The sequence below is a fragment of the Lagopus muta genome, chromosome 1, assembly GCF_023343835.1.
Source record: "Lagopus muta isolate bLagMut1 chromosome 1, bLagMut1 primary, whole genome shotgun sequence".
NCBI classification, from domain to species: domain Eukaryota; kingdom Metazoa; phylum Chordata; class Aves; order Galliformes; family Phasianidae; genus Lagopus; species Lagopus muta.
Window position 1 is genome coordinate 170,495,295 of NC_064433.1, and position 24,493 is coordinate 170,519,787.

Genomic DNA, 24,493 nt, shown 5'->3' on the forward strand with positions numbered 1-24,493 from the left:
GATAAAAAATTCAAGGGATTCCTAAGTTTCCTCTACATTTTGTGACATTGACAATCTTGTATTCAGACACCATAGCCTTAATTAGAGTTTCATTTTATTCTCCCAGTGCAGTTTATCATGGCAATCTCACCGCTTAGTAAATCCAAGCTGACCACTATGACCTGTTATGATGCACCAACTGGTACTGCCCCCTGAAATAGACAAAGTGTAAGAGGTGGCTTAAATGTATTCTTCCTTTCATGTACTAGTATGCCACAGTCTATTACATAACGTTGACATCACATACTTAACCATTTGGCTGTATCTCCATTGCCCTAAGTTCTCTTCAAAGTGCCCTCAATGCCAAACTCTGCATCTCTCCACAAGGCTCTTTCTACAGCACAAGCAGGCTCAGTCCTACAATGCATTATTGGCACTGTAGTGCTTTGCAGCACAACTTCTAAAGCACCACACACCTCCACCCCAGTGAATGGCTTTTGGACGGAGAAAGACAGTGATCCAACAGCAAGCAAAGTGCTGCCAGGTAGCACATTTTGACCTAGAATGCAGACAGAATCCTGGAACAACTATCAAAAGCACACTTTGTCAGTCGTAACTGTTTCTAGGTAAGCATAAAGAGGAAAAAAGCTAATGAAGTGGCTTTTCTATATAAAATGTAATCTGAACTGCATAACTTCCTTACTTTGGCCCCAATTAGCTCTGCCTGCCTAACTTCAAATGATCAGGGGGCTGACCTACTCCGACTGTTCTCCAAATCTCCATTTTCCACTGCTTTCACCTTCTTTTTCTTAAAAAAAAAGGAAAAAAAAAAAAAAAAAGGAAAAATAAGAATAATATTAGCTCCTAAATTCAGACTCTACTATTCACCCTCCTGTGCTCAGAAATCCCAGCAGGTCCTTACAGATTTCTTTAACAGAGAGTGTAGTGATAGAATGAGGTGCAACGGTTTTAAATTAAAAGAAGGGAGATTTAGATTTGATATTAGGAAGAAATTCAGAGCGTGGAACTGTTTGTCCAGAGAAGCTGTGGATGCTCCATCCCTGGAGGCATTCAAGACTAGGCTGGATGGGGCTTTGAGCAGCTTTGGCTAGCAGGAGATGTCTCCGGCCATGGCAGAGAGGTGGAACTATTTGATCTTAGAGATTCCTTCCAACCCAACCTATTCTGTGATTCTATTATTCTATGATTTCAACTCCTATCAAAGTTTGTGCTGTGTTCTGTGAGAGCCACAAGTTCAAGTAAAGGGAAAGCAATGAAGAAGAGACAATAATTAGATATTCTGGAACAGGACTGATTGTCTTCTATGAGACACTGCTAGGAGTGAGACAGCCTTTTGCATAGGACTGTAAAGTAAAATATTAGAGATGCAAATAACTCAAGGCAAGAATAGAGCAGAGCGATGACATTGGAGAATTTGAAATGATTGGTATCATAAAGGTTGCCTCCAAGAGACCCAATACATCTGCAGCATGAACGTCCTATTTTTACTCGTCCATTGACCTGCAACGTAGACAAAGTAATTTAGCTTTAAGCAGCCTTACTGCAGCTGCCATCAAAAGAGCCAATTCAAAATAACACATGTAGTTGGAACTGATTGACATCAGCTGTTATATTTTCTTCCGATATAAATCATAAATAAATCTTCTTTAGCTATCAAGTTTGAGATCCAACAAAAATGCTTAATTAATTGAGTATAAGTTAAAACATTCTGAAAATCAGGGCTGTTCATATTTTTTTTCCAACTATAAAATTCTGTTTCAGTGATCATATTAGAAATGTGTGCCAACAAAAGATAATAGATTATTGTACTTGAAAAGGTGTATCTGACCTTAAAAATAAATAGAAACTGTGGGTGTTCAGCACGTCTGCAAATCATTTGAGGCCTAAATATGGATTTACATACTCAGGATAGGAAATATTAGACACAGAGATTTATGAGAGCTCACACAGAAAGTCAGAGTGACACAACTGATTTACAATTCAGGAGTTCATGGCTCTTTGCCCTAAGTGTAACTCGCATGCCACAGTCTGGCTGACTTGAATAAGAGTTTTCTACTCGTGAGCATGCTGTCATTTCTCTTTTCATCTGTACTCAAATGAGACGGGCCATACTTGAATCACTGTCTCAGCTCTGTCTCAGGGCACATAAATCTGTCTCAGATCAGTATGCCTGCATGTCATTTCATTTTGAAACAGCACAGGGAAATGAAAAACAGGTTTGCAATTTTGTGCTGGGACAAAAGCATCACCATGGCTACAGAAGTCTGAGACTCCATTCCCATGAATGCATCATACATGGTAAACAAGCAAATCTGTTTGTAGACAGATAAACATTATTAATGAAAGCTTATTATTATTCTTATTAAAGAATAATCCAGTTAAGACAGATGAATAATGAGACTGACTTCTCAGCTACATATACATGTTTAAAGCTCTTGCTCCAGGAAGGAATCTGAAGTTGCATGTGCAGAAAAGTACCTTTCTGAGTAAATGGATTACCTTTCCTTCAGACTCAGAAGGCAGCAAAAGGTGCATTGCAAATACCTCTTTTAAAGTTCACTCTCCAATACAACCTTGCAGCAGCACGGTCATTCCCTACTCCTTCTGGGGGTTACAGGAATAGGACCAGTTGATTTCAAAGCAAAATTCAGCAGAGAAGGCAATGCTAAGAGAATTTAGAAGTGTTGAGCGTCAAGTGTTAGGTGTCAAATGTCAAGTTCTGTCAGTAGAACAGAACAAAACTCATTTTGCAGACCCAAAGCAGAAAATCCATACTACACTACAGTAGAAAGGGATGTGGGAGGAATAGACCTTAAAGGGAAGTCTGTTTAAATATGGAAACTCAAAAGCAACAATACTGTATTATCTTTCTGGATTCCAGAAGTCAATTTGGGTGATGGATCTGCACTGCAGTCTTTTATGTAACAAAGCAAATTGGCCTGTAGCAGCACAAAGCAGATGAAGCCAAATCAGTTCATCTTTTCTGTTACTCCAGACAGAATATTTGATTCAAACAAATGAAAGTCTGAGGTCTGAAAGGGAGATGTTGCCGTAAGATGAAGGAAACTGGGAGACCAAGTTTTGGATGGACTACAACTCTCATTATGTTGGATGACAGAATTCAAGTTGCTGTGCTGTCTAGAGGCTAGGAGTAAATGATGAGCTTGTAGAAGCTGCATTTGCTGAGGCCCATCTACAGACTCAAAGATAGACTGCTTTAACATGGACTTTTAAGAGTAAATAAGAGTCAAAAGGAAGAAATGAATAGCCAGTTTCCACAGTGAACCAGTAGGGATCTACACAAATATGTGTTGTTCAATACATTGCTAGGAATGTTGGCAAAAAATTCTGTAATATCAGATTGTTCAGAGTAGTAAGGATGAACTCACTCTCAAAAGCAGCTGAGAAGTAAAACAGTAGGTGAAATCCAATATAAATAAAGGTCACATTAAATCCCAACTTGCAGAATCTGAATCTGGAGGAGAATCTTGCCATGGTTTTTCAGAAGCTGAAGATGTCACACATGAATACTCTGGGAAATCTGGCTTTTAATTTCAGATGCTGTCTACTAACTTCCAAAATTTTCATATGGGCCTTGTTAGTGCTAAGAAGCCAGCAATATACTAAATGGTGGGATGCAGGTGTGAGAATACAGACAAATCAGTGCTGAAAGGGTTTATAAGAAAGAAAATGTAGAATGTTTGTTTTCCTCAAGGCCTTCCATTTAAAGTGTGAAAACAGCAAATCGAAGCCAGAAGCAAATCTGCAAACAATATGCATTTCAAATTGCATTTGAAATGACCCATCCTGAAATACAGTATTGGATCTGTTCTCAGTTAACAGGTTCCAGAGAAAAATTACACAAAAACACATATTTAAAAAAATGGGAGTGAGAGAGCTGAATTTAAGCACACAAAGGATGCAGAGAAACTGTTTTAAGTATCCACATTCCCTATTCTGAAGGAGAAAGAAAACTCATTATTTGGTAGCATGAACCTTTGATGACGGCCAGGCTGGATGTGGCTCTGGGCATCCTGGTCTAGGTGACCCTGTTGGTGACCCTGCTTGTGGCAGGGGGTCTGAAACTAGATGATCATTATGGTCCTTTCCAACTCAGGCCATTCTATGATTCTATGATGAAACTCAGTAAACCATAATATAACTCATAACATAATTTCTTAGATAGCATCCGTCGTCAGATGCTCTGGATGAGTAAGAGAAATGGCAATTGAGGAGTTCTAAATGATGACTTTTAAAGTGACACATGGTTCGAAGAAGTAAATAAGATGAATAAATTTAAAGACAGATAGACTATCAACCCCCAGGACTGATTTTCCAGTTTTCTCACAGAAAAGCAGATCGATTCTATACTTCCAGCTTTCTTTGAACACCTAGGTTCAAGATCTTTAGGCTTTTCAACATAGATTGTAGAAAGCACAGAGAGAACACAAAGACAACTGGAATAAGCTGAATGAAAAGATGGAAGAAAATATGATTTGCTGTAAGGCATCTTACTCTATGATTTCCAAAAGAGTGAGTAATTGGGGAGAACAGGCTTCATCGCAAAGCTGACAAGGAAAAGATTATTCAGAAGTTCGTATTTCACACTATCTCAGTCTGATATTCAGAATGGTTCAGAATAAAAGATGATGGTGAGGATTTTCAACAACAAATGGCTAAATGACAAGCAAAGCAAGTCTGGTGGTTCAGCGTTAATCAGTGAACTCTGCAAAAGATTTCGAAATGTAAAATCTCTTATAGAAACAAGTATAACAAATGCCAGAAACATACAGCAGGATTTGTACATACATCACCAAGCCCTTTCTTCTCCCCAGACTATCATCACAAATCCTGTAACATTTCCAAGAGGATTGTAACATAGATAGAATCTCTCAAGGGATTCTTGCTACGTAATTACAACACTCTAACATTATTACCACTGTACAACACTTGCACATATGCTCATTTTTTTTCTGGCAATGTTCTTAAGTCCAGATATAAACTAACTTGGAGGCAGTGCTGAGCTTTGTCCTTGAAGGACAAAGTGAATGTCCCCTTGAATGTCCCTTGAGGGACATGGTTTAGTGGGAGCTATTGGGAATAGGTGAACGGTTGGACTGGATGAGCTTTTAGGCCTTTTCCAACCTTGGTGATTCTATGATTCTATGATTCTATGAAAACAGTTGTTCACAACAGTACGTACTGCTGAAAAGTGTTGACATGAATAAGATGAGATTGTGAAAGGAGGTATATGTTTCTCTGGCCAAGAGACACATCTTTTCTGCGAGGTGAATATCTGATTGGAACCGTACACATTCCATTTGAACATGTGCAGGTCATATATTTACGTCAACTTAAAATGGAGTCACAAATATAAAAAAAAAAAAAAAAAAAAAAAAAAGGATGGTCTTTTCTGCAATCTTGAAAGCTACGCTTAAATTGTTTTATAAAAATATGCTTAAATTGTTTTATAAAAATGGAAAGCACGGCTGCATATTTTTCGCCGCACACAGAGGCGGGGCTCATAAGTTCCGCCCTGCCGTCTCCACGGCGACAGTCTGTTCCCGCCCACTGCCGAACCCCGTCGTCGCCATGGTGACTGCGCCCGCCCCTTCCGGCAGCGAGCGGAAGTGGCGGGGCGGAAGTGGCTGCGAGCGCCGCGGTGGGCAGAGGAGGGGGCGGATGAGCGGGCGGCGGGGTCCGCAGTGCGGGGGGCAGGGCCCTGCGGGAGGCCGGCAGGTAATGGAGCGCGGTGCTGCGGGGCTGTCTGCGCCGGGAGGGAGGTGGCTGATGTGGGAGGCGATGTCGTGGCGGACCCCTGCGCCCTGAAGGGAGGGGCGGGGCGAGGCGGAATAGGGTGTGTCTTGGGAGCGAAGGGCTCGGCCTGGCAGCTGAGCTCGGCCTGGCTGCTGCGGTCTTCGGCTCCGAGCTGTTTCTGCCCACCCCTCGGATTTAGGCCCCTTTCTGCGGAGTCGGCGGTGCCGTCGAGCGATAAGCGTGGCTGGGCTGCCCACGGCCATCCTCTGTGGACCGCTCGTTGCCCACCGCTTGCCAGCAGCTTTCAGTCTGGTGTGAGGCTCTGTGTGTTTTCTGTGGAAGTTGGTGACACGTTGGAATTGCTGAGCAAAGCTGTGTGTGGTAGCTAACAGATGCCTGTTGAAGTCCGGGAAAACATTCACCCAAAACAGTACGCTCACAGAATTCATACAATGGTTTGGGTTGGAAGGGACCTTTAAGATCATCTAGTTTCAATCCTCTGCTATAGGCAGGGACACCTCCCTCTACACCAGGTTGCTGAAAGCCCCATCCAGCCTGGTCTTGAATGCCTACAAGAAGGGGGCATCCACAGACTCTCTGGGCAACCTGTTCCAGTGTCTCACCACCCTGACAATAAAGAACTTCATTCTCATATCTAGTCTAAATCTACCCTCTTCCAGTATAAAACTGTTTGCACTTGTCCTGTCACTACATGCCCTTATAAGAAGTCCCTCCCCAGCTTTTTTGTAGGCCTCCTTCAGGTACCTGAGAGCTACTATAAGGTTCCCCCAAAGCCTTCTCTTCTCCAGGCTGAAAAGCCCCAAATCTCTCAGCTTATCTTCATAAGGGAGGTGCTCCAGCCCTCTGATCATCTTTGTGGCCCTTCTTTGGACTCACTCAAACAGTATAGTGTTGTTGGTTTGGGGAATCTAGAATTAGATGCAGTACTCCAGGTGGGGTCTCACAAGAGCAGAGTTGAGGGGCAGAATCACCTCCTTCACCTTCTGGTCATGCCACTCATGATGCAACCCAGGATACAGTTGGCCTTCTGGGCTATAAGTTCACGTTGCCACCTGAAATTGAGTCTTCCATCAGCCAACACCCCCACATCCTTCCCCTCAGGGCTGCTCTCAAGCCATTCTCCACCCAACCTGTGTCTGTGCTTGGGATTTCCCCAACCCAGGTTCAGGACCTTGTACTTGTCCTCGTTGAACTACATGAGGTTGGCATGGGCCCACTTCTGAAGCCTGTCTAGGTCCCTGTGGATGGCATCCCTTCCCTCTAGTGTGTCAACTCAGCTTGGTGTTGTCTGCAAACTTGCTGAGGTTACACTCAATCTCACTGTCCATGTTGCTTACAGATATGTTAAATAGAACCTATCCCAGCACGAGTCCCTGAGGAATGCCGCTTGTCACTGATCACCCCTTGGATATTGAGCTGTTGACTGCAACTCTCTGAATGCAAACATCCAGGCAATTCCTTATCCAACGTGCAGTCCATCCATTAAATCTGTTTTTCTCCAAGCTGGTGATGAGGATGTCATGCAGGACAGCATCAAATGCTTTGCCCAAGTCTAGGTAGATGATGTTAATTGCTCTTCCTTTATCTACTGACTCTGTAACTCCACCATAAAAGCCCACCAGGTTTGTCAGGTATGACTTACCCGTGGTGAAGCTATGTTGGTTACCACCAATCAGCTCATTTTTATTTTCCAAGTGCCTTAGTAGGGACTTAAAAGGATCTCCTCTGTGATCTTATCAGGCACAGAAGTGAGGCTAACTGGCCTGTAGTTCCCTGAATGATCTTCCTTTTCCTTCCTGAAAGTGAAGGTAATGTTTCCCCTTTTCCAATCAGCGGGAACTTCACCAGACTTCCCTGACCTGTCAGAAATGATGGATAGTGGTTTGGCATCTTCATCCACTGGGTCCCTCAGAAGCTGTGGATGGGTCTCATTGGGTTCTGTAGACTTGTGTACCTTCAGGTTCTTTAGATGGTCTTGAACCTGATCTTCACTTACTGTGGTCAGGTCTTCCTTCTCCCAGTTCTTACTTTGCTCTCTGCAGCTTGGGCGGTGCAACTAGAGCCCTTGCAAGTGAAGGCTGAGGCAAAGAAGTCATTGAGCATTTCAGCTTCCTCTGTATCCCTCATGACCAGACCTCGTTTTTCATTTTGGAAGGGACCCGCATCTTCCCTGACTGTCTTTTTATCGCTGCTACACCTGTAGAATTTCTTCTTGTTCCCTTTTATGTGCATAGATAGAATCTAGCCCTAGAATTGCATCTAGGGCTAGATGCAATTCTATCTGGGTTTTAGCTTTCCTAACCTGGTTGTCCTCTGAGGTAACCTGTTCATCCTTACACTTCCTGTAGACTTTCTTTTTGTGCAAAAGTAATTCCAGGACCATCTTGTTGAGCCATAGAGGCCTCCTGGCAAATTCTTACCAGCCTTCCTCTTCCTCAAGATACACTGCTTCTGAGCTTGGAGGAAATGGTTCATGGCCATTTTCGTGGCCCTCTTTTGGTCCTGCTCCAACAGCTCAATGTCCTTCTTGTGTTGGGCGCCCCAGAACTGGACACAGTTCTCCAGATGGGGTCTGGAATAGAGTAGAGGAGTGGAATCACCTTTCTCAGCTTACTAGTCACGCTTCTATTGATGCAACCCAGGATAGGGTTGGCCTTCTAGGTTGCAGGCACACATTGTCCACTCACATTGGGTCTTTCATGAGCTGACACCCCTAAATCCTTCTCCTCAAGCCATTCTCTGCCCAAATTGTATTTGTGCTTGGAATTGCCCTGACTCAGGTGCATGACTTTGCACTTGGCCTTGTTACACTTCATGAGACAAAAACAAAACATGTAATTGGGTATGCTAAATATTCTGGCTAGTTGTAATTAAATATAGGAACCTTTTGTGCTTCTCTCATTTTGGTGGTTGGGGTGCCTATGATAGAACACTATACTTGGCTGTTTAATTTCAATTGTATAGTTATTCTGTTTTTTTGGAAGTAATATGATTGTGTGAAGTCATTAGAATATGTACTCCTGCACTTAAACTGAACAGAATGTGGTGCTTTTTTTTCCCCACTTTTGAAAGAAAGGATACAATGGAAATGAGATTTAAGTACAATTAACTGTTTTTCAGGTTGCTCAGTGATGTTGAACAGCAGTCTTGGAGGTGTTCAAGGTCTGGTTGGGTGGAGCCCAGAATCCCAGAATGGTTGGGCAGCTTGAATGGGTGCCTGATTTAGAGGTTGGCAACCCTGCCTGGGGCTGGGGGGTTGAGCTAGATGATCTTTGAGGTCCCTTCCATGCTGAACCATTCTATGCTTTAAAACATTGTATCTGAAAAGAATGCTTATTTAGTCATATAGTGATTATTTTTTTTTCTCCTTGATCTTTCAGTACCCCAGGTGTGACCATAAAATATGATTCTTTGCCTGCTGCACCAAACTTTGTAACTAATTATCTCACAACTTGGTCACCTGGCTTCAACTATAATGGTAAGTTATAATAATATATTTAGATAATTTATTTTCAGATCTTTTTATTAGAGTCTGCTAGCTCTGACTGATGAAGATAGAGTGATTAATATTTGATTTCCTTAAAAAATTTGATCTTGCTTATTGCTCCTGAGTTCTTTTTATTTTTCCCCTCTTTTTCTTTTTTTCAGTTTTCTTCATAACTTATCCTAAATGCTTAGTCATTGCCCAGCACATCCCAGGAGAATCACATAAAGACTGCAGTATGTTTTGAGTCATGTATGACATTAGACAACTAGTACAAAGTACAAGTACTACCACTCTACCTTTTTGTATGAAGTTGTATAGAATACAAAGAAGTTAGGCTACTAAGATTATCACGTTTGGAAAGATAATCAGAGTTAAATGGAAAGTGCTCACTGGTGTTGTAGGTTCACAGGAAACTCCATGAGGAGCAATATCTACAGAGAGATCCTTCCTCAGTGACAGTCAGCCCTTAAATGGTGTCTAGGAGAGATGAAGCCAGGCTCCAACCCTTCTGGTCACACAGGTGAATTGCTTTCACCTGTGCTTCCGTGGCTGACTCAGTGCTCGCCTCAGGTGATCGATCGGAGGTTCAGGCTGTGATTCTACAGTTCCCATACACTTTTTTAATGTTCTTCTTTTTTCATTTTGTAATGGATTTTATCTGCTGTTAAGCAGATCAGAAGGTTAGAATCGTTAAGGTTGGAAAACACCTCTAAGATTATCTAGTCCAATCATCTACCTACCAGTGATATTGCCCACTAAACCATGTCCCTTAGTACCATATCTACATGCCTCTTGAGCACCTCCAGGAACAGTGATTCAGCCACCTAACTGGGCAGCCTGATCCTGTGCCTGACCACTCTTTTAAAGAAGAGAATGCAATCTGAACCTCCCTGGTGCAGTTTAAGGTCATTCCTTCCTGTCCTATCACTTCCACCTGAGAGAAGAGGCTGTCCTCCTCAATGCTGCCTCCTTTCAGGCAGTTCTAGAGAGTAATGATGTCTCCTCTGAGCCTCCTTTTCTCCAGACTGAATAATCTCAGCTCCTTCCTGTGAGACTTGTACTCCAGACCCTTCACAGCTTTGTTGCTCTTCTCTGGACACACACAAGGGTCTCAGTGTCTTTCTTGTGGTGAGGGGCTCAAAACTGAACACAATAGTCAAGGTGCAGCCTCATCAGAGCCGAGTATAGGGGAACCATCACTGCCCTGCTCCCACTGACAACAGTTTCTTACACAAGCCAGGATGTTGTTGGCTTTCTTGGCCACCTGGGTACACTGGAGGCTCATGTTCAGTCAAGCGCTGACCAACACCCCCAGATTCCTCTACACTTAAAAGTGTGTCATAAGAAACTTCCATATTTTCTTGCATACAGAAATAATGTTCTGAGTGCAGGATCTACATTCCCTTTTTGTAGAAAAATTACCATTCTTTGACATTTGTGCCTGAATGTTAAATGTTTTCTGTGTAGGCTGTGCTGTTCAGAAAGACTTAGGCTTAATATTGAGTTAGTAGCCAGCTTAAAGGAGTACAGATTTTCTACAATGGTTTTTATTAATATTTGTAATTACCATTCTGAAGTATAATTTCTGTTCCCACTTTTAACTCTAACTGCCTTTCATTGTTCTTTGTAATATAGCCAGAACTTGGCAAATGTAGACACTTGGTAGCAGGATTAATTGTTGTTAATGTAATTACTTGAGGTTTCACTTACTAAGTTTGGGGGGGGGGGGGGGAAGCAAAGAATATTTGAGACCACATTCTATTAATTCATATCAGCAGTAATTGAAGGTTTTTTATAGTGGCTTTTATGTACAAGGTTGTTCAAACAATTAACATGTTTTCTAAAAAGAGTGTCTTTATAATCTTGCAGCAGCAAGCTTTAGAACAGGCACTGGATCGAGCAGAGGTAAGCAATAATTACTTGCTGGAGCATAGTATATTTTAAGTACAATCCCAATATAAAAAATGCAGTTGTGGAAAGTAGTGGGAGGCAGAGAGTGTGTTCATCTAAGTGTGTGTGTGTGTATAAATAATGATCCATACATTTAGCAGTGGATTTGTAAAATTCTAAAGTTGCTAGGCCAGCCATCTGTCTCTTATCCATTGTACTGAGAATATCATCTGATGCAATGATTATAGACTTTGCAACATTTAAGTTTTTCCCCTTTTAAAAGCAACTAATCTGTGAGCAGTGAAATAAAGTTTTAAAATCATGATTGTGGATTGAAGAAATATATGGCAAAGTTGTGTTTAACAATAGCCCAGTTGGAATGAAAAGGCAAGTGCCCTTATATTCATGCTATTTCATGTTGGTATAATGGTTTCCAACATTGCTCATGGCAATAGGTTCTCCCACAGAAACACATTTTCGCTGAAATACTGTTAATCTAAACTGTTTGGAGAAGTACTTTGGAGAAACATACAGACATTTGGGTAAAGTTTGTTAGAATACTGGTGACATTTGGTGCGATGGTAGTTCTATTCATACTCTTTTCTAATTGAAACCTAATGTAAATGCAAGAGACAAGGATATAATTACATTTCTGTAAGTTGGCTATGTTGGAGAATGCATGATTTATAAAACACTGTTGAGCCAGTACACATCAAATTGATTATCTGAGAAAGTTATCTTAGTATGCGAGTGTGTTAACTTAAGCAAATATTTATTACTGTAATTATAAAACATGGATGTAAAATTAAGTCTTTGCATGCAACTCATGCCATAGCTGTGTAATGCTGTATTTCACTGCTAAAATGAGATGGCTCCTTGTTGATGAATATAGCATACAGTAGACAACTTTTAGTACATTTTTAACCATTTATTCTGTTATTAACTTACTGTATACGTAGAAAAAAACATCCATTAATGACTAAAATCACATGTAAACTAGAATTCTATTTCCTTGTAGGATATGTACTATTTGATTTATTTTTCTCTTCCAGTACATCATTGAAAGTGCTCGTCAAAGACCTCCCAAAAGAAAATATTTATCCAGCGGAAGGTAGTGAGAGTTTCAGACTTAGTATCTTTTAAATAGCATTTCTTTGATTTAGTTTTGGTTACATTTTAAGGTGTTGTTTTTTTGTTTTTTTTTTTTAATTTCAGAAAATCTGTATTTCAAAAACTCTATGATTTATATATAGAAGAATGTGAAAAAGAGCCTGAGATAAAGGTAAGTGAAAACTTCTCAGCAGATTTCCAGTGCTGTCTGAATTGGCAAGTTCAGAGTAGATTATTTTGTGTTTCATTTAATTCTTTTATCAAAGAAAAGAGTAAGGACTGGTGGCTGTAGAAGTTACTAAAGGTTAAGACTTCAGTAGAAACAATGACTTGCATGGATTAAACCAACTGTGTAACCTTACAGAATTTTCTTAATTCAGTTTGAAAAGCAAGATGAGTGCCACTGACTATGTGATAACCCCAAATCTGTTTTTAAAGGTAAAGAACTTGAATGCTACCAGAGGGTTGTGAAGGTTTTTACTTCTGAGATGCTTTTCTATATATGGAAACAAGATGACTCTGCAGTAGTTAGTTTTATGTAGTGTATGATGCTGATTTATATCACAAATGCAAGTAAAAATGTTAAGCAAAATACAGAGATGAAAAGATTAAGCCATCAGTAGCAAATGGATAAGAAGATATTTGAGCAGCAAGGAGAAGGTTGGGATTGCTAAACTAGAAGATTTGATAAAATTAGGGTTTACATACAGTAGTTGTTGCTAAATCTGGACTAAGATGTGGAGTGTTAACTGGTATCTTGGTCTTGTGCTGTGGATTCTAACTGCTGAAATTGAGAAGCTTGAAGATTAAGGTGTGATGTTCAGAGCACAGTGGGTTTTTTTTGAGACTTCATCCATCAACACAGGACTGCTATTGGTCTCAATTGACTACAACAAGAAGGAAACAGTATTCTGACTAGAGATTGACCAATGACTTCAGAGATTTTGATGTATAGAACTGTCAAAATTTCTGTTGCTGTACTGCATCCTTTTAGTGATGTAAGCTGTAAACACTTGGCCATTCAGAAGCAAATGGTCTGAAAGTGAGGAAACAGTTGCCTGTGATAGCTGTGGTAGTCTGCTTTAAGTTAAAAGCATTTCATTAGGTGATTAGAAAAGATTAGATCAAAAGCTTTTTCCCATGCAACTACTTACATTTAATCTTCCTTTGTGTGTAACAGTGGCTATATAATTTTCCTTGATAATTCTTACTTTGAGACTGTTGGCATGTGGTTAGCTACACTGTTGTCATACCTTAGGAAGTCTTAAAACTAAGGCAACCAGGTAGGGCATCATATGAGATGGTTTTTTTTTTCCCCTTGAAGAATAATTACTCATTTTGGTATATGAATTATTCTAATTGTTTTGGGCGTGTTGAGTAATTAAAACTGGTTGGCTGTGGAATGAGTATTTCAGAACATACTCACCTCTGCCCTTTTTATAGTTTAAAAAAGAATAAGTATGCTGTATGAAGAATTGTATCTGAAAATTAATTCCTAACTGTTTATCCTACAGGAAGTATTCTGGAAAAAAATGTACTGTAAGATCTGTGATTTCACTTTGAATAGATCTTGGCCTTTCAAAATTCCTTCCTAAGTTATCTAACAGAAGAAGACACTGAAAAAGGCAGTGGCTTACTGAAAATAGGAGATGCTGTCTGTTCACTTTTTTTTTTAAAGCAATCAAAAATCCAGGTCTTTTGTCTCTTTTTCCATACTGCAGTTGAAAGGAGTGGAATAAGACAGGATTCGTACAGTGAGATCTGTTAACCTTCAAGATTTCAAGAAAGTGATGTCACTGAAATTATGATGGCTGTTAAGAGAAATTTCCTGAAAGTGAGATTATGCAGTAGAAATAAAATGATACAAAAAAAAACTTTAACTTTGTTTCTTCTAATAACTTAAAATTAGAAAATACTATTAACTATGTGCAGATTATGATGGTGAGCACAGACAAACTCTTCTTTATTTACAACTTATTCCGTTGTCAGGACCTGCAAAGAATTAGTGATGTTGTCCAGTCTGTGATTGTGCACCTTCTCTGCATTTGTACAGTGATGTTGGAATTAATGAAATATGTGTAAAGGCAAGGGAAGAACTCTGTTAAGGACTCACCTGCATCTAGGCATAGGGCCCCCAGCACAGTAAAGATGCAGAGCTGTTGGAATGCGTCCAGAGGCGATCATGAAGATGCTCAGAGGCTGGAGTAGTTCTCCTGTGAAGAAAGGAGAGGGAAGGAGGGAGCTGGGCTTGTTCAGCCTAGAGAAGAGAAGGCTCCAGGGAGACTCATTTTGGCCTTCTAGTGCTTGAAGGGAGCTTATAAACAGAAAGGATATCAACTTTTTATGTGGTTTAGTGGTGATAGGGCAAGGGAATATGCTTTTAAACTAAAAGAGGAGAGAATTATAGTAGATGTTAGGAGAAAATTCTATACTCAGAAGGCAGTGAGGCTTTGGCACAGGGTGCCCAAAAATGTGGGTGCCTCATCTCTGAAGGCATTTGAGGTCAGGGTAGGAACTGCTGGGTGGAAACCTTGCCCATGGCAGGGGGGTTGTTGCTGGGTCGTCTTTTAAAGTCCCTTCCAATGCAAGCCATTTTGTCATTCTTTTCTTAGATTTTCATTTCACAGATAGTAAATAGCTACAAGACCTTTTTTTAATTTACTTTTATGTAGATATTCTCTTTATTTTATTTTATTTTATTTTATTTTATTTTATTTTATTTTATTTTATTTTTCAATTGTAAAGGCAATTGGGAAAATTGATTTAAGGTGTTATAGGAGGGGCAAGAAAAACAGTCATAGTAATGATAAAATCAATTTTTGTTCAACAGTGATGCATTGTGGGGAAGACTAAGATATTAAAGTTAACATTTTAATTATAGCTGAGAATGAAGAAGTAACAAACATAGCATAGAGCCAATATGTAAGTCTTATTAGGCAGGAATATTCAGTATTTGTGTGCTCAGGGTGTTTTCAGGGAGACAAGGGTGCCACTTTTCTGCAGGTGATGTCAGAGAGAGTTGGGAGTTTTAGCTGGTATAACAGCAGTATAACTGACTTGGTTGTTTTGTGTCTGAATTCTTGTGTTATACTGTGATGAACATTTGAGAAACGTAATCCACCTCAATCCACTTCTTAATCTTTGAAATGTGTCCATACATCCGAGCTTAATATCAGTTCAAAGCTACCACCTGCAATAGCCAGCTCAAAGGAGAAAGCTGATTCTGTGGTTACAGACATTTTCATCTTAGTGAAAGGTAACTATCTGCTTACTGAAACTTCTGTGCTTAAATGCCAGTTTACTCCAATGACGTGGGGAGGTTTTTTATTTTAAAATGTACTTAGCATCCATCTGATGAAATTTAGCTCATATGGATGAAGTGCCAGAAAGTTCCCAGGTGTGTTTGTTTGTTTGTTTGCTGTCTGCTCTTTCCTTTGCATCCTTTCTCATATTCCTCAAAAACAAACAAAAATACCTGCTGAGCTGTAATTGGTTAACAGTTATTGAATAGAAAATAAAAACTGAAAGGTAAACCTAATGTCTTTCCCTGAATAAATTTGTCAGAGTAATGTGATTAACTCAATTTAATTACTTTTACAATTGAATTGCCACTGTATATGTTACTTGTCAGATATTTGAAGAGCATAGTCCCCTTATAAAAATAAATCTTCTTGTATGCATGGACAAATTTCTGGGGTAGGAAAAAAAAAAAGGACCTGTTTATTTAGAATTTTTTGGTGATTACTGGTCAGTTAAAATTATTCTGTGCTTATAATTTTCATGAAATAATGTGCAGAGTTGAATAATCGTTTCTCTTAAGCTCATGAAAATAAAAGGTTTAACCAGCCTTTTTTTTAAATTTTACATATAACTTTACTAAATCATTTTCTTCTTAAAACTGTCTTGCATATTCTGATCTTATTTTAGTTTTTTGGTGATTCACATATTCCTTTCTATCTTCCTAATGCTGTTTTACAACTGAATATGAAAATGTTGATGTAGAGAGTGCGTGGCAGGGTCTTTTTGATGGTGCCCAGTGACAGGACAAGAGACAGCAAGTACAAACTGGAACACAGGAAGTTCCACCTCAATGTGAGAAAGAGCACCTTTTGAGGGTGGCAGAGCACTGCAGCAGGCTGCCCAGAGAGGTGGTGCAGTCGTTGTCTTTAGATGTAATCAAGACCCACCTGAGCCCTTCCTGTGCAACCTACTGTAGGCAACCTGCTTTAGCAGAGGCTTGGACTTGATGATCTCCGCAGGTCCTTCCTTTAGGACTGAAGGGAATGGTGTCAAGTTGCTCCAGGCAGATTCAGGTTGGACGATAGGAAAAATTTCTTCTCCAAAAAAGTGGTCAGGCAGTGGAATGGGCTGCCCAGGCAGGCAATGGAGTCACCGACCCTGGAGGTGTTCAAGGAACGTTTAGATGTTGTACTGAGGGATGTGGTGATTGGGGAAATATTGGTGACAGGTGGGCTGTTGGATGGGGTGATCTTGGAGGTCTTTTCCAATCTTCAAGATTCTGTGATTCCAACCCCCCTCTTCTGTGAAAAAATGACCTTATGAACTGTTAAAAGATGTCAGAGCAGTTGAGTGCTGACCTTCTTTTCAAATGGTAATTACTGTACCCCTGAGTACTTCATACTGTGTCTAAGTGAAGGTAATGGCTGGCAGGCAATACACAGTGATGTGTTGGGAATTGAAGCTGTGTATGTGCACTCTCTTCTTTTGGGTAGATGGCTTCCAGGAGTCTAATAGGAATCTTAGTTGAAGATTTTACCTAATGAGCTACACCTCCAGAACAATGGCATTCTTTATCTGTCTTACTTGTTGCCAAGATGTATTTTCTCTTCTTCTGTTCCATTCCTCCAGTTCTGTCCACATCTGTTTTTCAGAACTTGTGCTACTTCATTCTTTCCTTTGTGTTAGCTTCCACAATTTCTAAACTGTAAAAGGAAGTAGAATGAAGCCACCATCATTCATGATGCGTGGAGGGAGTTAACTTTGTGCTGTCATTCCAAAACTACTTAGAAAGAGATGAAAGATTTTGCTTCTCTTTTTCCTTATATATACCTGTTAAATGGTCTGTTGGATTATATTGCTGTGCTTACTTACGTTCGTTGCTTTTTTGTTGTTGTTTTAATTGTTTTCTCTTAGTAGTGGTTTCTGTAGAAGTGATAATTCTGTTTTCTGTCTCCTCATTATCTGGAAAACAAAATCTGTTCAGAAGGAGCCATCCCACTACTATTTAGTGGGTGTATACGAAATAAGCAGTTGGGCAGACTTACCAGAGCATTAAGATTACCCTTCAGTGAATACCTTCACCTGCTACTAGTATTCAGCTATGAGTTCTAGCCTCCAATCACAAGACATAAAATGACTTCAAGTTTAGAGATCACAGTTTTAATTTTTAAACGGCTGTTAAATATGTTTACATTTAAGATACACCTGGGGTCTTTGAAATATCCATTCATTTATATGTATATATGTATATATATAATACAGTTTTTCAGAAAAAAGATCTTTCTTACACTTAATAGGGAAATAGTCTCTGTAGGTGTTACATCAGATTTCAGCAAATGCAGGCAAGTCAGTGCAATTAACAAAGCTTCCAAATGCTGTAATTCAGTATTTTAATCTGGGTAATGTATGTTCTTTCAGACTAGTAAATACTTCATTGTTGGTATCAAACAGTGTAAATTGTATTTTAAAAGTGCACACAGTAATGTTACCAAAGAAAGGCATGCCACAGATTTAAGACAGTAAGTTGTAGCCTAAGGCCATTCTTGCTAACTGTGGACTTGAGATTGTTGTTATTTTTGTTTTGTTATTGAAATGAGTGATTAAAAAATATGTGTGCAAGTATGTAAAATAATACATAATGAATATAATCTCCTGAATACATTCAAATTAAATTTAACTGGGCTTATTTAGATTAATGTCGAAGCATGTATCTTAATAGTATTCCGATTCTGGCAATTGTTTTTAATGCTACTAATTACTTGATAGTATTATGTTCATGAGCAATGTTTACTTTTAAAGCAGAAGCTGAGGCGAAATGTGAATTTACTTGAGAAGCTGGTTATGCAGGAGACGTTGTCATGTCTGGTAGTGAACCTCTATCCGGGAAATGAGGGTTATTCACTTATGCTCAGGGGAAAAAATGGTTCAGGTAATATTTTTGCTACTTAATCTTTAAAACTATTCAGAATGCTCTATAAATAGTTAGAATGTGTTTCTATTGCTTATATTTAACTGTTTTGCTTCTAACATAAAAAAAACTGTATTTCAAATCTTCATTTTCTCTAATAGCATGACGTAAATAAGTAGATAATGATCTTTCAACAGCTTTTCACTCTCTTATTTCCCCGCGGCTTCATAACTGTTCCCTTTCCTTCCTGGTTCCCTTATTTAAGTTTTCTCACTTTGGGTTCCTTCTCCTAAATAATTTGTTTCACTAGCTCCTATATCTGCACCTACTAAAAGTCAGCTGCTTTCCATTTGGATCGCACCTTTGTGCCACCTGGTACTGTGGCATGCAGTAAGAATGTGCAGTGTCCAGTGAGATACAAAGGAACATTGTTTTCTAGCACAGTAAGAATAAAATCATGCTCTGGGAACAGAAATGCATATAAAAACTAACATTTTTATATTAAAAAAATTGGTGATTTTGATAAGCTTCCACCAACCCTGTTTTAGATTTCATTTTTTTAAAGTCTGAACATGAATGGCAAAATAAAAGCAATGTTCTGTTTAAATTCAGATTCTGAGACCATTCGACTGCCTTATGAGGAAGGAGAGCTGCTTGAATATTTGGATGCAGAGGAGTTACCGCCTATTTTGGTTGATCTCTTAGAAAAATCTCAGGTTTGAAAGTTTTGTTTTCAAAAATAAATTGCTTTGTACCTACATAGACTTTGAATTGTGAATGCTTCACATAGGTGATTCCAAAAAGGTGTAAAATGCTTGTGCATTTGAAGCCAAAATACTGAATGCCTCAAATAATTTGTTGATAACTAAAAAAAAAATTCATAGCAATGAGGGAGAATGGGATAGAAGGCTTTGCTGTTATTTAGGATGACAGGCAACTTAGACTGTGCTCAGCAAAACGTTCTCTGTTTTTTATTGTAATGAAATATTTGACATGAGAATTTCTTGAATCTACATTGTTCACATGTGAAATAAAACATTTGAAGCTCATACATGACTCTTTTGGTAACATCAGTGATGTTGACAAAATTGGTATTTTTATCTGTAGTATCAGTGATACTGATTTTTGAGGCTGGGGTTGAGGCACATAAGCAAATATTTGGATATTTACAAGTTGCTCTTTGTTTCTACCAGGTTAATATTTTTCACTGTGGATGTGTCATAGCAGAAATACGTGACTATAGGCAGTCTGGTAACATGAAATCTCCAACATACCAAAGCAAGCACATTCTTTTGCGTCCTACAATGCAGGTAAGAAGTGTTTCATCTATTTCTCACTGTTACAGTAGTTACAGCTCTTGCTGAACGTATATTAATAACTCACAAAGCTAACTATAATTATGCCTTTCCCATCAGACCTTAATTTGTGATGTTCACTCTATAACAAGTGACAACCACAAATGGACACAGGTAAGTCAGCAGTTATTTTAAAACTTTGCAGTGATGTGGTGAATATGCTTAGCTTAAAAAAATCTGATAAGCATAACTCACAAAATTGTGGATTTACTCAAACTGATTATGATGTGCATAGTGATGCATGCTATGTGCTCCTGAGAGCTGTTGAATTAACTTGTTCATAGTATCTTCCCCTAAGATGTCACAGAAAATGGTAGGAATTGTAATAGAAACTGATCTTGTCTTTTGATAATGCAAAATGACATTACTGGAATTACTCTAACTAGTTTACCTTACTTCAGTAATCTTCAACATACAACTCTGGAGCAGTAATTATAGTCTTTTAATACGATTTCTCCTTCAGCAGCACATTGTTATTGATGTTATTACAGTAAAGAGAATCTTAAATAATTCTGATTGTACAGTTAAAGTTAGTTAAACGTTGTGAAGCAAGCAACCACTCACCTGTTTTTTAGGACCACGATCTTACTAAACTACATTTCAAACTGTAATCCGAAGTCCCATGCAGTCCAGTGTGGTTGTGGATGCCTCCTCCCTGGAAGCCTTCAAGTCCAGGCTGGATGGGACTTTGAGCAACCTCATCTAGAGGGAAGTGTCCCTGCCAATAGCAGGAGGTTGGAACTAGATGACCTTAAAGGTCCCTTCCAACCCAAAACATTCTGTGATTCTGTAATCTTTATGTCACTGATTGCCTGTCCATCAAGATAAGAGAAAGTTGATTTCATTCCCACTACTGTGATGTAAAAATAAAAAGGGAAAGAAAAGAAACCACGCTATGTTTTACAGTAGGTTCTATTTTCCTTTTAGAAACCCTAACCAAAGCTCTGTAACTCTTAATGACTGCAGACTTAAATGTTAGGTATTTTCTCTCCTTGAGTATAGGTCTGTATTGACTTGATTTTTACGTTTATTAATACTGTGTGTATTACAGGAGGACAAACTCCTACTTGAGAGCCAACTTATTTTGGCTACAGCCGAGCCTTTGTGTCTTGATCCGTCAATAGCAGTGACCTGTACTACAAACAGACTCCTGTACAACAAGCAGAAAATGAATACTCGCCCCATGAAACGGTATATTTTCATTATGAAGCATGTTTCAAGTTTTTATGGGGTGTTTGGAAGAAACACAAGCTGTGCTTTGCACAAAAACTTGGCCTTCTGTTATGCGGTGCTCAAATTAATATCTACTTAAAAATCTGGAGTATAGAGAACAGTTGTGAAATTGAATCTTATTTTGAACTGTTCAATTTTGTAGTGTGTTTCAGTAATAGGTACTGCAATATGCTTTTCTTGTACCTGAAAACAAGTGTTACACCATTTTGACATAGCTCATTGTAAATAATGTCCACTGCATACAAAATCTTGATATTGTTTCACTTTTGTGCTGGTGATTCGCTGCTTTCCACAAAAGCTTGAAATAAATTGTTACTTTTTAGTAAAAGGGATGTATTCACTTTGTAGAACTAAAAACTACTAACGATCCTTTCAGTTTGCTGAAGTATATTAAAAACAACCAGTGGTGCTGATTAAGTGTAAACAGAGAAATAAGCCAGGCTGCTGTTAAAATTAGAGCATGATGGTCAACAAGCATTCCATCAGAAGAGTACACAGGTGTTAAATGAGTGTCCAGGATACCTGAATATGTGCTGAAAGACTGGGTGTGACACAAAGAATGAAGAATAGTTCCTGTGCCTATAAATTTCTGAATGCACAAGCTGCACATAAATATTTTGGCAAAATTGAAATCTTTGATAATGTACTAATCTTGTAGGTTTGATACTCGTTTTGACATTTTAATTATGTGTTTCAGAAATAACCCCATTCTTAGCTCCAAATTACATGAACAGAATACTGGCATTCTTAAGAATTTGAGATTGAGTTTGCATTATGCTGTATAATCAACCAAATGAGTATTTCAAAACCTGTTTTCTAGTCTCAATTAGCGTTTCACTGCATGTTTTTGTGCTCATACATTGACAGTGGGGAATTTCACATGATGGATTTACAGACCTATTTGTCGTCTTACCATAGGTGTTTCAAAAGGTACTCAAAGTCATCTCTGAATAGGCAGCAGGAAGTAGCTCACTACTCAACTCCACCTCAGCTCAGATTAGTTGACTACTTACAGAAAAAGAAGGAGAAGAAAGGAACCCAGCAGTATGACCTCAAAATTTCTAAAGCTGGAAACGTGAGTGTTTTAAGATGTAGGTGGGTGAACTTCTTAGCTATTTATTTTAAGGATTAGCATACTAATACCATTTTGCTCATCTTCTAGTGTGTAGATATGTGGAAACAGAACCCTTGCTATTTGACTGCACCTTCTGAAGTGGATGTAAGTTTGGTTGTTACCTTTTGCACTTACTAGCAATTGTAGTCAGTTGTATTATATGAGGAAAAGGAAGTGACTAAATATTATCCAATATCAAATTTTAAAAGAAATTGAGAGTTCAAGTGGAATTTTCTTTAGTTTAGGATAAAAACAAGCTACATTGGAATACGTTACAACTGCAGTGTGATAGTTTGGATAAGATCAACAGTGCAAACTGATCTTTAATATTGTTCATCTGAGAGACTATCTTCAAGTGTCTATTTTAAGTTGTCTTATGTTAAAAAAATAAGGAAAGTATTTTAAAAGGAGTTGCTTCTCAGCCTGGTAGAATTTTTCTTTGTAATGTATACTTTAGGAAGTAGAACTATTTGTTACAAAAAAAATTGAAAATGATATTGAAAATATTCATTGGAAATTCTTCTCATAAGTCTGTATGCATTCTGATCTCGAGGACAGGCCTATTCTTGGCTTTTGGGACTGTATACTACTAGCATACAGAAGGGGTTGGTAGAGTAGCCAGGATTGTAGCTTTTAGTAAGGTTGTCAATGCATGTCACTCCTCATGTGATGCTACAGTTTTAAGCCACTCTTTTGTTAAGTTTAACATAACAACTATGGTATAACAATAAATGTAAGGATCTCCAATTTAACTTTTCAGAATGCTAAATACAGAGGATTGTACTCACTTTTTGAAGGGTTTAGCATTATCCACTTCAAAAGAAGAAGCTGTGCTAGGCTGACATTAACTGGGCCAATATGATCATTAGCTTGGGGATTTCTTTTGTTTCTGTTTTTTTTTTTTCCTATCTCCATTTTAAGGTGGAAAAATATGCCAAAGTGGAGAGTTCTATCAAGCCTGATGACTCACAACCAACTGTTTGGCCAGCACATGTGAGTAATTCAGACCTTTGACCAAGCTGTTCTGTCCCTAGTTAAAATATCCCTTATTTCAATAAAATCTAAACCAGTGTGGGAATAATCTTCCCTTTTCCAATGTAATTAACCTTACATGTGCTACATGTGTTTGGAAACATTATTACAGAAACTTGTAATTTCATACATAACCTCATACATACGATTAGTGTTATAATTTCCTCAGGTTTGCCAGAAACACAACAGAAAGCAATTTCAATCTCCAAAGTAAGTGCTGTTACTGTATAGTAAATAAATATAAGAATTTACAGGGAACAGTACTCAGATCAACAAATTGCTTTATTCATGCAGATGCTGCTTCAAAAGAGATTATGTAATGTTAAATGCCTCTTACAGAAAGCCCTTTCTGTGGTGTTGAAGTGAAGCCTTAAGATTTGATGCAAATTGCATGATTTGACAAAGAAAGGTCGTTTTAACATAATTAGACATAAATCAGTTCATTAATTCTTTCTAATTTCTGAAGCATTGTTAACAGCATCTTTATTAACAGCATCTATCCAAGTGTCTATTCAGCCTCATATTAGGTAAAAGTAAAACTTCCCTATAGAGCATTGTTTTCATGCCTGGCATTTTATTTAGAACTTTTTTTTTTCTTTTGCACTGCCACTATTTTTATAACACTTTGTACATATGTTTACCTGGACTTCCTTTTGACTTCTAACATAATTGCTTTAAGAATTGCAATGTTATGGTATTTATTAAGAGATGGTAAACTTTTTTTTCCCCCTTTTTCCTCCTAGTTTTTGTAGTAGCAACTACATCCCTTCTTACAATGTGTTTATTTATGTCTTGTATTGCATAGGACTGGCTTATTTTACCAGCTCTTTTTTGCTACTGTTTTTGTAAGATTTATTTGATCATTTTTTTTCTGTCTTCCAGGAAGTAAAAGATGATTATGTGTTTGAATGTGAAGTTGGTAATCAGCTGCAAAAAACAAAGCTGACCATTTTTCAGTCTCTTGGCAATCCGCTGTACTATGGTAAAATTCAGACACTCAAAGGTGATGATGAGAGTGACAGCTTATTAGTTCCACCACAGTAAGTTGTGTTCCTTTAATCTTTGCTGTGATCCAACAAATGAAAGGCACTACTTAACATTTTCTGGCATGAGAGCATTCAGGAGCTGGAAATCTGATTCAAGAGGTTTTTTTGTTTTGAAAATTTCAGCTAATAAACCTCATTAAAATAATTCTGATGAGAAAAAATATATTTAAGATATGATGTTGGTAGAGCGTGTTGTTTTATACAGAATCTGAATGCTCTTGTATGTTAAAACTACGTTTTAAGAAAAAATCTCCAGTTGTGAAAATGTTATGCCTCATCCTGCCAGACATGGTTAGCATG

The 24,493-nt window shown here is 38.5% G+C and overlaps 1 protein-coding gene across 12 annotated transcripts in view; it reads left to right on the forward strand.

The window, feature by feature from the left end:
- The first annotated feature begins 5,623 nt into the window (after window positions 1-5,623).
- The window catches only part of SUPT20H (SPT20 homolog, SAGA complex component), a 35,970-nt gene continuing 17,100 nt past the window's right edge, over window positions 5,624-24,493 (forward strand). For 7 of the 12 annotated variants that reach the window (XR_007377701.1, XM_048948386.1, XM_048948423.1 and 4 more), the window contains exons 1-14: window positions 5,624-5,739; window positions 9,159-9,256; window positions 11,135-11,170; window positions 12,208-12,266; window positions 12,371-12,437; window positions 18,305-18,434; window positions 19,026-19,129; window positions 19,607-19,723; window positions 19,829-19,882; window positions 20,820-20,959; window positions 21,920-22,076; window positions 22,164-22,220; window positions 23,037-23,108; window positions 24,030-24,187. Coding sequence is in view for 11 of the 12 variants with exons in the window: in XM_048948386.1 (XP_048804343.1) it covers window positions 9,254-9,256; window positions 11,135-11,170; window positions 12,208-12,266; window positions 12,371-12,437; window positions 18,305-18,434; window positions 19,026-19,129; window positions 19,607-19,723; window positions 19,829-19,882; window positions 20,820-20,959; window positions 21,920-22,076; window positions 22,164-22,220; window positions 23,037-23,108; window positions 24,030-24,187 (1,154 nt within the window). In the remaining variant the exon portion in view is untranslated. The remainder of the gene's footprint in view (window positions 5,740-9,158; window positions 9,257-11,134; window positions 11,171-12,207; window positions 12,267-12,370; window positions 12,438-18,304; window positions 18,435-19,025; window positions 19,130-19,606; window positions 19,724-19,828; window positions 19,883-20,819; window positions 20,960-21,919; window positions 22,077-22,163; window positions 22,221-23,036; window positions 23,109-24,029; window positions 24,188-24,493) is intronic. The other 5 variants (XM_048948395.1, XM_048948461.1, XM_048948465.1 and 2 more) reach the window with 2 other exon arrangements.